Source organism: Manihot esculenta, chromosome 14, assembly GCF_001659605.2.
Source record: "Manihot esculenta cultivar AM560-2 chromosome 14, M.esculenta_v8, whole genome shotgun sequence".
Classification (NCBI taxonomy): domain Eukaryota; kingdom Viridiplantae; phylum Streptophyta; class Magnoliopsida; order Malpighiales; family Euphorbiaceae; genus Manihot; species Manihot esculenta.
In genome coordinates this window covers 3478204-3491570 of record NC_035174.2, presented here as the reverse complement: position 1 = coordinate 3491570, position 13367 = coordinate 3478204, and the positions used below count along the sequence as shown (strand labels likewise).

The window sequence follows — 13367 nt, the reverse complement described above, 5'->3', positions numbered from 1 at the left end:
AAAATTTATTTTGAAATAAAATTAAATTAAATTAAATAGAATTGTAATAATTAATTTATATATTAATTATATATAAAAATAATAATAAAAATTATAACACGTGAGGAAATAAATTTTATTTGGAGCATTATATTAATAAGAGGATAAAGATCACTAAAATTTAGCATCCAAAAATTTTCCTCCCTATCAATCCACGTCAGAGACGCCGCGGAAAAACGTCTGAGACTCATAATTGACAGCTAGTCGCGTCGACCGCCCACCCAACAGCCTTTTCACTTCACCTGCCAAACAAAACGCAAAAAGTTCTAAAACAACTTACTACCAACGATCCAACGATCATGGATGGTCCGTGCTCCAGTGATGTTAAGCCTAGTAAACGGTCCAGATTTTCCTACACCGTGGACGCCATTACAGAAATATAAATTTATTATAATTTTAATTTATTTATTATTTATTAATGGAGTGTATATAAGCATGGAGAGTGAAAAAGGTTCCAGCTTTTATCCAATCAGAGAAAGCTTCTTTCATCTCATTAACCACCTAACCGATGATTAATAGCTAAGCAGCCAGAGGAGGAGCTTCCAACTTCTCTGTGCTTCTGTGTCTCGATTTCCCTCCTTAAATTAGTGTATATCTAGACAATTCATATCTAATTAAATCCAGCTCTAGTCTCTACCTTCCCTATATGTTCCAATCTTTTGCTCCCCTATATATACCCTTCTCTCTTCTCATTTCTCTCATTCATCATTCTTGTTCCTTCTTCTCTGCCTACTGATCCATTGCACCTTCTCTCATTTGATTGCTATTGCTTTTTTGCTTTCTGGGTTCTGTTTGTTTGTAGATTCTTTAGGTAGCTATGAATGCTTTAGCTGCTACAAACCGCAATTTTCGTCACGCCGCTCGAATTCTTGGGTTGGACTCTAAAGTTGAAAAGAGTCTTTTGATCCCATTTAGGGAGATCAAGGTATAGAAAACCTGTCTTTGAATTTGGTTTATGTGTATTATGTTTTTCTTTTCTTTTGCTCTGAGATTTCAGGGAAACGCTCTGTTCTTTTTTTCATCTTCCTGTTGCTTTTGTTCAGGTGGAGTGTACGATTCCCAAGGATGATGGAACTCTGGTGTCATACGTTGGATTCAGAGTGCAACATGATAATGCTCGTGGACCCATGAAGGGAGGAATCAGATACCATCCTGAGGTTTGTGATCGCAGTTCTTTCTAATTCTCTCTGGAAATAGAGGAGTATATCAATTACTCGCAAGTTGTATTTTGAAAATTCTGCCCCTGTAATGCTTTTAGGTCTAACTGGAATTGAAGGAACTGGATTATTTATTTTTTTGGCATTTTATCAGTTACTAATAGTTGAAGAGGGTGGCTTTGGTATATTGGTAAAGTTGCCCCACTTTTGTCCTTAGGTGATGGGTTCGAGCCATAAAAACAGCCTTTGTGCTGCTGCAAAATAGGGGAACAATGTGTATGTCAACTCTCACAAAAACCCCCATTGCTAGTTTTCCAATTAAAATTTGTCGTAGAAGTTAATTTGGCTGGCAACTTGGGCTAATTTGTCAAAATTGGTTTGATGCAGTTGTTTCCATTAGGAGAAAGAACACCATACAACTTTTGAACGACACTAATCTAATTGCTCCAGTTGAACATTTGTGTACCAAATGTTATGATTTATGAATTAGTTTTTCGCCCTTATGTGTAAAATTGATCATGCATTCATCTCTTTCAAACTCTGAAATAATTTCCTCACTTATCTGGAAATAACATTTTTACCCACCACAATAATTCATAGTCATATGTTCCAAAGGCGACCCATCCTTCTGTGGAGTCTACATTCTGCCAAATGTGATTTCTATACATTTTTTCTGAAATGGTGAAACTTTCTCTTTTTATTTTTTTCTAGGTATTTAATGACTTTATAATTTAGAATTGATTTTTCTTCTCCTTGAAGGTTGACCCTGATGAAGTAAATGCCCTGGCTCAACTAATGACCTGGAAGACTGCTGTAGCAGACATACCATATGGTGGAGCAAAAGGAGGGATTGGATGCAGCCCAAGGGAGTTAAGTTTAAGTGAGTTAGAACGACTCACCCGTGTCTTCACTCAGAAGATCCATGATCTCATTGGCATTCATACAGATGTTCCAGCACCGGATATGGGCACTAATGCACAGGTCATTACTTTTGCTCAGTTTCATGTTGTTTTTGTCCATTTTCGGTAAGAAAGATATGCTCCTAATTATGGTGCTAAATATATAAAAACAGACTATGGCATGGATTTTGGACGAATACTCAAAATTTCATGGTCACTCCCCAGCTATTGTGACTGGAAAACCAATAGTAAGTGTTGAATGTTTAAATCCTGCTTTTTCAAAGTTTGTTTTTCTAAAATTTGAAATAGATAGTTAAGAGCTGAATAGAAAGATAGCTAGAAATCACTCATAACTAATTTGTTGTATTAGGATCTTGGTGGTTCACTGGGTAGAGAGGCTGCAACTGGTCGTGGAGTGGTTTATGCAACTGAAGCTTTGCTTGCTGAATATGGGAAATCCATTGAGGGTTTGACATTTGCTGTTCAGGTAACCTTGAAACTAAATCTCAATTCTGAGTTTGACAGTCGATTAATTTACATTCACTCTTGGTGAAAATCACTAATTAGCTTCTTTTAGGGTTTTGGGAATGTTGGGTCCTGGGCATCAAGGCTCATACATGAGAGAGGTGGAAAGGTTATAGCAGTGAGTGACATAACTGGTGCAGTCAAGAATCCAAAAGGACTTGATGTACCAGAATTACTTAGGCATAAAGAAGCTACTGGCAGTTTGAGAAATTTCCATGGTGGAGACTCTATGGATGCTAGTGAATTGTTGGTACATGAATGTGATGTCCTCATCCCATGTGCTTTAGGTGGAGTTCTGAACAGGTTTGGTCCTTTTTTTTCCTTGCTTTTCAGTTTCTTTTTTTTTTTTTTTGTACAATTGGCGGCAACTGGGTTTCAAACTTGAGATCTCTCAGCCCTTGAGATGACTCCAATACCAATGAGCTAAAGCCCATTGGTCTTGCTTTTCAGTTTCTAATAAAGCATTGCATGTCTTTTCCAAGTTTCTATTGCCACTGATAGCATCTCAGTTCTATATTACCCATAAACTTATTGTATTTCTTGAAATTAATTTTCTTTAATTAACAAGACGCATCAAAACTCGATCGAATCTCTTTCTACTAAGAAATATCTGAATGTCAACAATGTTAATCAGCAGTGCTAGTTAATCTGTATGTGGAGAAAAAGAAACATGGGGATGCTTGTATTTTTCTAATTTGATGAATCTAAGCTAAAATTTCCCAACTCACTGTGGTTTTCCTTTGGAAGGGAAAATGCTGCTGATGTGAAGGCCAAGTTCATCATAGAGGCGGCAAACCATCCAACTGATCCTGAAGCAGACGAGGTAACATTGCAGTTCTTTTCTTGCTGTCTTAAGAAAGATGAGGGAAGTTCACGTTTTTCCAATTTATGTGACTTTGATATTTCAGATTCTATCTAAGAAAGGAGTCGTAATACTTCCCGACATATATGCCAATGCTGGAGGTGTGACTGTCAGCTATTTTGAGTGGGTTCAGGTAATACACTGAAACAAAGAAACTGCTGTTCTCTTATTAATATTGCTGATACAGTATTCCTAAGTTTGAAGTGCATTCCTGCTGATGAAACCATGTTGTTTCATGAAAGCCGGTATCTGTAAGCTATGCTGATCATTCAAAAGTATAACTGCAAAGCCTGTAAAGCATATGGTAACATGTTTGGAAAATTTCCAAATTTGCAGAATATTCAAGGATTCATGTGGGAAGAAGAACAGGTGAATAAGGAGCTTCAAAGGTACATGACTCGAGCTTTTCGTAACATCAAGAACATGTGCAAGACTCATGATTGCAATCTCCGGATGGGTGCCTTTACCCTTGGGGTAAACCGAGTTGCACGAGCTACTCTGTTAAGGGGATGGGAAGCATAAAACAAAATTGCTTTAGTTTCCTATTCCTTCCTAATTGTCTGATCTTTCCTTTCCTGAAGAAGTCAACTTCAAATTATCTTCAGCTTCTTTTTTTTCTTTTTTTTTTTTTTTTTCATTTGGCTGATTCCTATATCTCTATTCAAGTGGTTCATTTGGGAGATTTTTTTTTTATTTATTTAAATGAAATCCTGTCAACAACATCTAGAAAATTAGTTCCTGCAGTTTGATTTTGATATTGAAATGGATATCCTCTGTTACAACTCTTATGGACATGTCATTTGAAATAAACTGAAACAGTTTGCTCTTTTCGGCAACAGTGTTAAAAACAACAGTTATAATTTGATTTAGCAATTCTCAGTTCCTTGCCTCAATTAGTTTTTGCTTCCCCATAAATTTAGAGCCAAATTGGCTAGCTTTCTTTTTTATTTTTGATTTATAAAAATTCTGGTTTTACTGGACCAATATAACCGAATTAATACTTAATAAATATATGTATTTAACTTCAGCAAGATAATAATAAAGAAATTAAAAGGAACTAATATTAAAAAAAAAGTAATTTGCTTAGGCTAATTATATCGATCTGTTCAAATTCATCGGAAGTTACCTGAATCCAAGTTACAATACCCAGTCACAGATTTTTTTTCTTTCTTTGAAACACAAGAAAAAGTTCCAAAAAGCGAATGCAGATAAATAGTTTGCCCATAACCATACTCTCAGAGACAAAAAGGGTAAGGGTAAGCCAAGATAATATTTTTTATTACAGAGTATGGGCGTCTTTCCTGCTGCTATCCTCCCATTATCATCCGCAGAAGCAACTAACAACTAGAGAAAATTAGGTTTTCTTTTAACATCCATGGCTTCCATTGCCATTTCTGCCTCGCTGCAAAGCGCTTGCAGCTCACATCATATCACCAAGAAACAACATCCTCAAGCCAGACCTGCACGCTCTCTGGGGTCAAAGCAGGTGACCCATGTTCCTACTGCCCTCAGTGTTGAAGATAAAAAGAAGTGTTTAAGCATAATTGAACGGCAGGAGAATTCTCCTAATGATGGATCAAACAAAGCTGATGATAAATCAGACCATGTTTCAGAAACAGAATCATCTGCTCCAAAATTCGTCGATGAGCGCTGGAAGAAGGGAACCTGGGATCTGAATATGTTTGTCAAGGATGGGAAGATGGATTGGGATAGTCTGATTGAAGCTGGTGAGTGAGTTCTCTTGTAGTTCATGCAAAATGTAAGTTGTGGCCTAATCATATGCCTAACTGCAAGCACTTGTTGTTCTTCAGTATATGCAAGCTTCGGAAGGAGACAATTTTGTTTCAGTTAAAAATATTTCTCTCTTTTTTCTCTAATGTGGGTTAATAAAGCAACTGGCTTTCTCTTCTAGGAAGTTATATCTCAGATGAGGTGATAACTTCTAAACTTCTCTACTGGCTAAGAGACAGTTACACTATCTATTTGCCTTGCAGAAGCAAAGAGGAGAAAATTTCTTGAACTGTACCCTGAAGCATCTACGAATGAAGAACCTGTGCTTTTTAGGAGCTCTGTCATACCTTGGTGGGCATTGTTCAAAAGATCATATCTGCCAGAGGCAGAGCTAATCAATGGTTTGATGCCTGAGAACACCTTTTTCACTCAAAATTCTTGTAACTTGGCCTCCATAACCATAGGCATCTAAAAAATTACACTTGTATCAATTCCACAGGCAGAGCTGCAATGGTGGGATTCTTCATGTCAAATGTTGTGGATGCATTGACAGGGCTTGATATGGTTGGCCAGACGGGAAACTTTTTATGCAAAGCAGGACTTTTTGTGACAGTCATTAGCATAATATTCTTTAGGCGAACAGAAGATTTTGAGAACCTGAGAAAGCTGACTGATGAAGCAACTTTGTATGACAAGCAATGGCAGGCATCATGGCAGGACCAGAATGTAACAAACACCGGTGCCTCAGACAAAACAGGAAACTAAATACAGTTGCATTCTTCACATATATGCATTTGTAAGACTTTTTTCAAGCACCATGGATGCACTGTTAAAGATTTATGTTGAAGTTTTAGCTTGCCTCTTAAAAGTACTCTAAAACAGAAAATTTATATTCCCCAAAATGAATATTTTTCAAGTTAAAAAATTTTAAAATTTTTTAAATGATCTTATCCATTCTCTTACTTTATTTTCATTTTCTCTGCCATTCACATGTATAAGGAGGAAAGAAAATGAAGCAAAGAAAATAAGATCAATGAGCTGATAAAGGAAACGAACAGAAAAAGCTGCAGGAATGACTAATGGGGACAGGATTTACCATTTTATTAGATGATCATGGGTGGATTCACCATGGGGGCAATTGCCCCACAAGATTTTTCATTGTAATTACATAATTTTTTTAAGTTGGCTATCTATTGTATTTAGATTAATTTTAGCTAAAATATATTACTCTCTCTTGTACTCTTTATTTTTTTCTAAAAAAAATAAATTTTTTATTCACTTTCTAATTATAATCCCATTAAATTTTATTAAATATTAATAAATATTTTAAAAATAAAATAAAATAAAATAAAATAGAATTATAATAGTTAATTTATATATAAAAAAATAAATAATAACTATGAGATAATAAAAAAATAAAGATAAAAAAAATTATGAAACAAAAGAGTATTATTAAATTTATTATCAAGTGAAATTCAAATAGTTAAGTAGACCTATGAAAATTAGCTTATTCGGTGAACATATATCCATGATAGAATTTTTTTTTTTAATCAACACTTTATAAAATATATTAAAGTTTTGAATAAGATATATTACTTCTATTCTTGATATTTTTCCGTGCTTTTTTGTTTGAGTACATGAATGTACTGTCCTTTATATATGTTTAAGTGTATTTAATATACAATGAGAATTATTATTTAATTTTTATAAAAAATTTATTAATTAATTTTTTTATTTTAAAAATTATATTAAAATATTTATAATATTTTAAAAAGTCTACTTAATAATTTTTCTTAACCGTTAAATACTGTAAAATAAAATTTAAAATATCATCGATATAACGGGAATAATTAATAAAATTTTTAAAAATATAAAAAATAAACTAATAAAATTTTTAAAATTATAGGATTAAACAATAAAATATTTAACAAGAAATTAATTATTTAATAAATATTTTATATTTTAATATATTTTTTAAAATTAAAAAATTAATTAATTCCTTATTATATAAATTAAGTAATAATTTTCTTTGTTCTCTTACAATTAGAATTTTTAAATCAGATGTACTCCCTTTGTTTTATTTATTTATTTTTTGTCTTTTTTTTTGAAATAAGTATTGTTTTATAATTTTAATACTTCATTAAATGTTTTTAATCTATCTTTTAATAAGTGAGTGTTTTTAAAATATTAATTAGATTTATTTTATTTGTATATACATCTTTTATTCAAATTTAATATTTCTGTTTTCCTTCATAAAATACATACTAATATTATTTTGCTTAAATCCATGAATCCAAAATCCATATTTGATATTTTTGAAGTTGGAAACCTCATTTTTGTTCATGAAATCCTTTTTTTTTTTTCAAATGAGACTCTTGGTGTAATTTTCACATTTTATTCATTTTAAAATTTTTAATTTAATAGCATTTTGGCAATTTTAAAATTATTATTATTATTTAAAATAAAATTAACTGCAAAAAAGGAAAAAGAATTTATATAGTAACTCTCAATTATCATGAATTTAAAGTTTAATTCTTGTGGCATTTAAAAATAAAATTAACACAATTTAAAAAAAAAATCGTAGGTTCCCTCCATTTAGTCTTACTATGTTAAATTCATAAATTTCTATCACACCTTATTTGGATGGAAGAAAAATAAGAAGATGAAGGAAATAAGAGTGAAAAAATAAAAGAATTTTCCATCTTCTCTTCATTTGGATAAAAAGAAAATAAAGAGAAAGAAAATAAGTTGAAAAGTGGTTTAATGAGTAATTTTTTCAGAGAGAGAAAGTGGATAGTAAATAATACAAATTATTTTTTTTTATCTTTATAATAACTTATTTTAATTGTAAAAACAATAAAATTCTAAAAAATATAATAAAAATATTCTAAAAAAAATTATACTTAACGAAATTTAATGTTTTGAAAATTATCAAGAATTAAAAAGGGTCAATTAATTTATCATCATGTAGTCGCCGCTGAAGACATCCGCAAGTTCTAACACAAATTTCAAGCAGGTCTGCTGTGGCAGCCATAACTGCAGGACGCTGAACTTTATCTCTATTAGGAACAAAGAACAGAAAAACCCTGAAAGTTGATTAATGAATTATGGTTGTTGTTAGGACAAGAACGCAAGAATTTGATCCGGATGAAAAAACTGGTATAAATATGGAAATCACTGCTACAAGCACAGCCCACCCAAACAAAGCCTTCCCTTAAAAGAAATTCCGCCGACCCCATAAAGCCTAATCTCTAGTCCCCAACCACCACTACCTTCCAATCCCAAAAAATCAGATTAACCGAAGTCTCCAACTTTCTTCTTATTGCATTTTCTTCCCCTTAACTTTTCCTTTCTCTCTGCTCTCTCTATTTCATTTCTGTTTCTTCTTTCCTCTGGCCCACATGCCATAGCTCTCTCTCTCTCTCTCTCTCTCCCACAAAATGCCCTCTGTCCCCAAGTCCCCACCTTCTCCTCCGTCACTTCTCCACCACGACAACTCTGAAGCCGAGCGCCGCCTCCGTGAGGCAGAGGAGCGCTTGCGTGAGGCCATTGAGGAGCTCCAGCGCCGCCAGCGTAGAGCTTCTCTTGGTGGTGCTTATCCCCCTTGTGATCACGCGCCTGATGAATCCTGTGTGGCTCACGCTATTGGCAATCTCTGTCAGAGTTTCCTTCTCTCCTATGGCGTTAGAGTCGGTGTTGGCATCTTGCTTCGAGCTTTCAAGCTCGCTAAGGGACAGTCTTACTCTTCCCTCCTCGATCTGAAGGTGAAGTGTTTTCTATTTCCGTGTTAGTTTCGCAATTGTCACTATCATTATGCCTGATTACTTCAGTACAATGAAATCGACTGAATTTGATGTTCATCGAGCAATGCGTGAAAAAATCTAAAATCTGGGTTTTGATGGCAGCAACTTGTATCGGAGAAAGATTTAATAGTGAGAGAAGAAGCATGTCGAATTGGTTTACTGTTCGGGGGATTTACGGGGTCTTATCATGCACTTAGATGCTTATTGAGAAAATTGAGAAGGAAAGAGACACCATTTAATGCGTAAGTTCTTGTCTTTCATTTGGCTTTCTAATGTGATGGTCGGGCGTGAAAGATCCTATTCCTTATTTATGACATTGTTTAAGGGGATGATGGAGCAGAATTTTAGCAGGTTCGGTTGCAGGGTTGTCTGTTTTAGCCTTAGATGACTCCAGCCGCAGGCGAACTCTTGCTCTTTATCTCTTGGCTAGGGTAGCTCAGGTACCTTTACATTTTTTTTTATATGCTTTCATTTATTTATTTTTTTACTCTAATGTGAAAAATTGAAGTGATAAGATTTTGAGGTATATCTTGTTAGCTTAACGTAGCTGTTTCTTATCAGTGTGCATATAATTCTGCAAAGTCTAAGAACAAATTTCACCTTTGGGGAAGCCATTGGAGACATGGAGATTCATTGCTCTTTGCTTTTGCATGTGCCCAGGTACATCAGAGCTCATGTTGCTAGTTTGGACCAAATTTATTCTTAAGATCAGATAACAAACTTGTTTGTTTTACCTGCTTATTGGCTTGGGCTTGTCTTTTACATGAGAAGAAATTATCGTTGTTGCCTAAAGAATTAGGTGTAAGTGAATGAAGCTAGTAACGAGTTGCTGTTCTTGGCTTAGAATGAAGCTAGAGATCAGTGGCAGTGCTGGCTAATCAAATATCACTGAGGTTATCCTGATTCCTGATTAGGGTGACAACATGAAATGGCATAATAGCAAAACGGGGAATTAGAGAGTTATGCTATTGTAGTCTAAGAAGCCTCAATTATAAATTATATCGATTTAATTTTTCATTATAATATTCAATGCATATTTCTATTATTTAGGAAGTAGTCCAACTAGGGTTGTGCTGTATGATAAAAGTGTTATAATTTGGTGGTAGCTTTGAATGGTTAAGAATTTAATTTAATTGATTTATTTTAGTAAATATTTATGATTTAAAATAACGAGAAATGACTTGCTTTAGTCCATATTTACATGTCATGTGAGCAAACTGGATAGGAACCGGAGGATGATCTGAGCTGCCAAATTCTTTGCTATTTGATTTGTACATTGGACCGGTTGATGCCTTGATGGGCACTATTATTATATAAACTGATTGCATAACGAACTATATTTTTTTCTTCTTCATGTCCATTTCATCATCAGTACACTGATTGGGATACTTGTTTAGCTATATATGCATTTCCTGAGTCATCTTTTTATCCTTTCCAGGTTATGTATTCCTTTGTAATGCGTCCTGAGAGTTTGCCAAAAGCATATCACGACTTTATTCAGAAAACTGGGCCAGTTGCACAGCCTGTGTACAAGGCTGTGAGAGATAGCTGCAGAGGTGGTCCAGTGGATGTTGCCTCACTATCAGCTTACTTATCTAGTAGAGGGAAACTCAATTCTGCGGAATTGGAAGAATTCCCTTCTATTATTCCTTGTTCTGTTATTCATCCAGATACAAATTCATGTTTAGATCATAATGCTAAAGCAGCATCAGCTACATTTAGAAAAACTTTTCCTCTTTACTTCTCATTGACTTTTGTACCATATGTTGTTCTACACCTTCAGAAGGTAAGTCTTCGACTCAAGTATTACATTTTACCTTTATTTTTTAAAAAATTATTTTTAACACTTATCTTTTGACAGTGTCTAAATCAGAGGTCTGTCATATTAATGTACATCTCAAGGTCCAATATTAGTTTAGGGAACATACTATATTTGCTCCACCAAAATATAAGCATCAGATGCTATCACCAAGTCATGGTCCTGACTCCTCCAGCGTGGTCCTGGGATGGACAAAAAGGAGACAGGATCACTGCTTTTGAAAAATGAAAAAATAGAGTTAAATTTTAGGCAACATCCAATTCTAAATCTGTAATGCCTGAAACTATCACTGATGCAACCTTTAAGATTGTTACACTTTTGTATTGTATTTAACTTAAATGATTTTCGTCTTTGCTCCACCTATTCTTTTGTTTTCATTTCAACAAGGATTTGTAACCATATGGTCCATCTATCTCTCTATCTCTTGCTCTCTCTCCCTCGTTGGTCACTAAAATGTTCTTGGAAATTATTAGATTACACTATTTTCATGCAAGTTCTACATAAGCATTTTCTATTTCATAGTAGATTGTGATGTTTCTCAATTCACATGGATGTTTTTCAATCTATATATGAAGCAAGTTGTCTGGCGTTTGTTGCTTCCACATGGTAAACTACAATGTATCTCATTTGCCATAAGTGGAGCTGAATATTCTTTTTATTTGATTGGTTGGGATGGGATACATAGTTCCTCTATCTAGTCAAGAATGGCAGTAATGTCTCGCATCTGGAACTAATTTATCTTTGTTCCAAATTTCATCTGCATAAAGTTTATGGATGCACCTGCTCGTACATGTTGGCTTGCTGTTAGAGATGCTATTCGCTCAACAACGTTCCTGTCTGCGTTTGTTGGAATTTTTCAGGTACTATATAATTGATTTTATTGTGTTTTATTTTCTTAAGATTATGCCTTTGTTCTTAATAATTCATGGATGATGCAAGGGGGTGATATGTTTGCATAGAAAAGTTGCAACAGTAGACCACAAACTTGTCTATTGGATCGCAGGAGGACTTTCTGCCCTTTCTGTACTACTAGAGAAAAAACCTAGACGTGCTGAACTTGCCTTATATGTTCTGCCACGAGCTGGAGATTCATTGTGGTATATTTTAATTAACCGTCACCTGCTTCCAGATATTAAGAATGCAGAGGTATCACTTTTGTTTACCTATTCTGTTCTGAATACATTCTTTCACTGGCTAAAGATTACTCGCGATCCACATATTGTTGAAAACTAGATCACTTGCTTTATTTTATATATTATAATTCATGTTTTTTGTTTTTTTTTTTACCATTTTTTCCCACCGTTTGGCATGATTCATTTTTTAAGAAAAGAATTCAAAATGAATTTTAAGAAAATCATGCGTGATTTCATTTTCTTTAAAAATAAAAATTTTGTAAGTTAAAAGCGAAATGTATTTTTCCATTCCTAACAAAAAAATTTGATAAAAAAAATGAAAATTTGATAAAAAAGAAATGAATTGAATTGAATTTTTGTGAAATATTTAATTCCAAACAAGGGGTTTGTGTTTTCTACTTGAGATCCTATCACCTCTCGTGGGAAGAAGGCTTTGAACAAGTGTGTTAGGTTTGTTACTTGATATTCAAGGCAAGAACAATATATACCATTAACTTCTATTTAAATCTAGAACTCTCTTAAGAAAACTCCCAAATCTCTATAATGGCCACTGCAGTTTGAGTTTCATTAAAAATTCTGTTGAGTGCCAAATGACACAAGCTTGGTTACGGTTGATGGTCTGAACTTTTATATATGCATATAACAAGTGTCCATACAAATGCATGGTTCTTGCGTGATGTAGGGTAACACCTGATTTGCCTAGGTGGTTCACTAGACAGATTCAAACACAGAGTGAATCCCAACTAATCTCTTGCGCATAAAGTTGTTACTTAAAGACTATACAAACTTTCATGAGTAAGGGAAACCTGGTTGGATGATGTTACAGGTGGCTTTATTTTGTGCTTGCATGGGAGGAATAATGTACTACTTGGAACATGAGCCTGGCACGATGTCTCCATTCCTCAGGGGTCTGATCCGTCGCTTCCTTGCTAGCAGAATAAGCAATCCAAGCACTCCATCTAATCGGAATGCTTCATACACATATTTGCAGACTCTTGATGCTATGAAGCAGCCAAAATTGCAGGAGAGCAGAGAGGCTGAAGCTTCATCATCTCAGAAATACAATCTTGAATCCATTCCAGGGCTGTAGCAGTGTATTTTTGGGTGCTCAAGTGTTACTACTATATGAAACTACCCCAGCCATTTTTCCATGATTCAATTTATATATTATTTGTTAGAAGGCAGATGAGTTCTGCTTAACACATTATAATTGACCACAGGGAGAATAAAGTTTCATGCTTTTAGATTATGGCCCATGCAAATCTGTTGAGAGTGATTAGGTTTTATTTCATCTAGAGACAGAGATGTGTTCCCCTTGTGATTGTATGCCCCACCAGATATTCTGAAGGAATTTTCAAGTAAAATAATGATAGTTGTAACAATTGTGAATTCTGGAAGG

The 13367-nt window shown here is 34.2% G+C and overlaps 3 protein-coding genes across 3 annotated transcripts; all 3 read left to right on the top strand.

Annotated features, from left to right (window-relative positions):
- The first annotated feature begins 496 nt into the window (after nucleotides 1–496).
- On the top strand, nucleotides 497–4312 carry LOC110631117 (glutamate dehydrogenase 2). Its single transcript, XM_021778835.2, has 9 exons — nucleotides 497–964; nucleotides 1083–1196; nucleotides 1956–2177; nucleotides 2269–2343; nucleotides 2466–2582; nucleotides 2673–2923; nucleotides 3368–3443; nucleotides 3529–3615; nucleotides 3819–4312. The coding sequence occupies exons 1-9, from the start codon at nucleotides 857–859 to the stop codon at nucleotides 4002–4004; spliced, it is 1236 nt and encodes a 411-aa protein (XP_021634527.1). The 5' UTR covers nucleotides 497–856; the 3' UTR covers nucleotides 4005–4312.
- Nucleotides 4313–4663: 351 nt separating this feature from the next.
- LOC110600645 (light-harvesting complex-like protein 3 isotype 1, chloroplastic) lies at nucleotides 4664–6394 on the top strand. Its single transcript, XM_021737522.2, has 3 exons — nucleotides 4664–5209; nucleotides 5477–5614; nucleotides 5713–6394. The coding sequence occupies exons 1-3, from the start codon at nucleotides 4858–4860 to the stop codon at nucleotides 5976–5978; spliced, it is 756 nt and encodes a 251-aa protein (XP_021593214.1). The 5' UTR covers nucleotides 4664–4857; the 3' UTR covers nucleotides 5979–6394.
- A 1910-nt stretch (nucleotides 6395–8304) lies between these two features.
- Nucleotides 8305–13217, top strand: LOC110599730. Its single transcript, XM_021736291.2, has 8 exons — nucleotides 8305–8977; nucleotides 9119–9258; nucleotides 9357–9456; nucleotides 9578–9676; nucleotides 10455–10802; nucleotides 11603–11695; nucleotides 11775–11981; nucleotides 12795–13217. The coding sequence occupies exons 1-8, from the start codon at nucleotides 8654–8656 to the stop codon at nucleotides 13056–13058; spliced, it is 1575 nt and encodes a 524-aa protein (XP_021591983.1). The 5' UTR covers nucleotides 8305–8653; the 3' UTR covers nucleotides 13059–13217.
- Nucleotides 13218–13367: the final 150 nt, after the last annotated feature.

Excerpts from the sequence above, each read along its gene's own strand:
- LOC110631117 (XM_021778835.2), top strand. The coding sequence starts at position 857 with ATGAATGCTTTAGCTGCTACAAACCGCAATTTTCGTCACGCCGCTCGA. Across the intron at positions 2,344-2,465 it reads TTGTGACTGGAAAACCAATA|GATCTTGGTGGTTCACTGGG; the intron begins GTAAGTGTTGAA and ends TTGTTGTATTAG. Across the intron at positions 2,924-3,367 it reads TTAGGTGGAGTTCTGAACAG|GGAAAATGCTGCTGATGTGA; the intron begins GTTTGGTCCTTT and ends TTCCTTTGGAAG.
- LOC110600645 (XM_021737522.2), top strand. The coding sequence starts at position 4,858 with ATGGCTTCCATTGCCATTTCTGCCTCGCTGCAAAGCGCTTGCAGCTCA. Across the intron at positions 5,210-5,476 it reads GGATAGTCTGATTGAAGCTG|AAGCAAAGAGGAGAAAATTT; the intron begins GTGAGTGAGTTC and ends TTTGCCTTGCAG. Across the intron at positions 5,615-5,712 it reads AGAGGCAGAGCTAATCAATG|GCAGAGCTGCAATGGTGGGA; the intron begins GTTTGATGCCTG and ends TCAATTCCACAG.
- LOC110599730 (XM_021736291.2), top strand. The coding sequence starts at position 8,654 with ATGCCCTCTGTCCCCAAGTCCCCACCTTCTCCTCCGTCACTTCTCCAC. Across the intron at positions 8,978-9,118 it reads CTTCCCTCCTCGATCTGAAG|CAACTTGTATCGGAGAAAGA; the intron begins GTGAAGTGTTTT and ends TTTTGATGGCAG. Across the intron at positions 11,696-11,774 it reads CGTTTGTTGGAATTTTTCAG|GGGGTGATATGTTTGCATAG; the intron begins GTACTATATAAT and ends GGATGATGCAAG.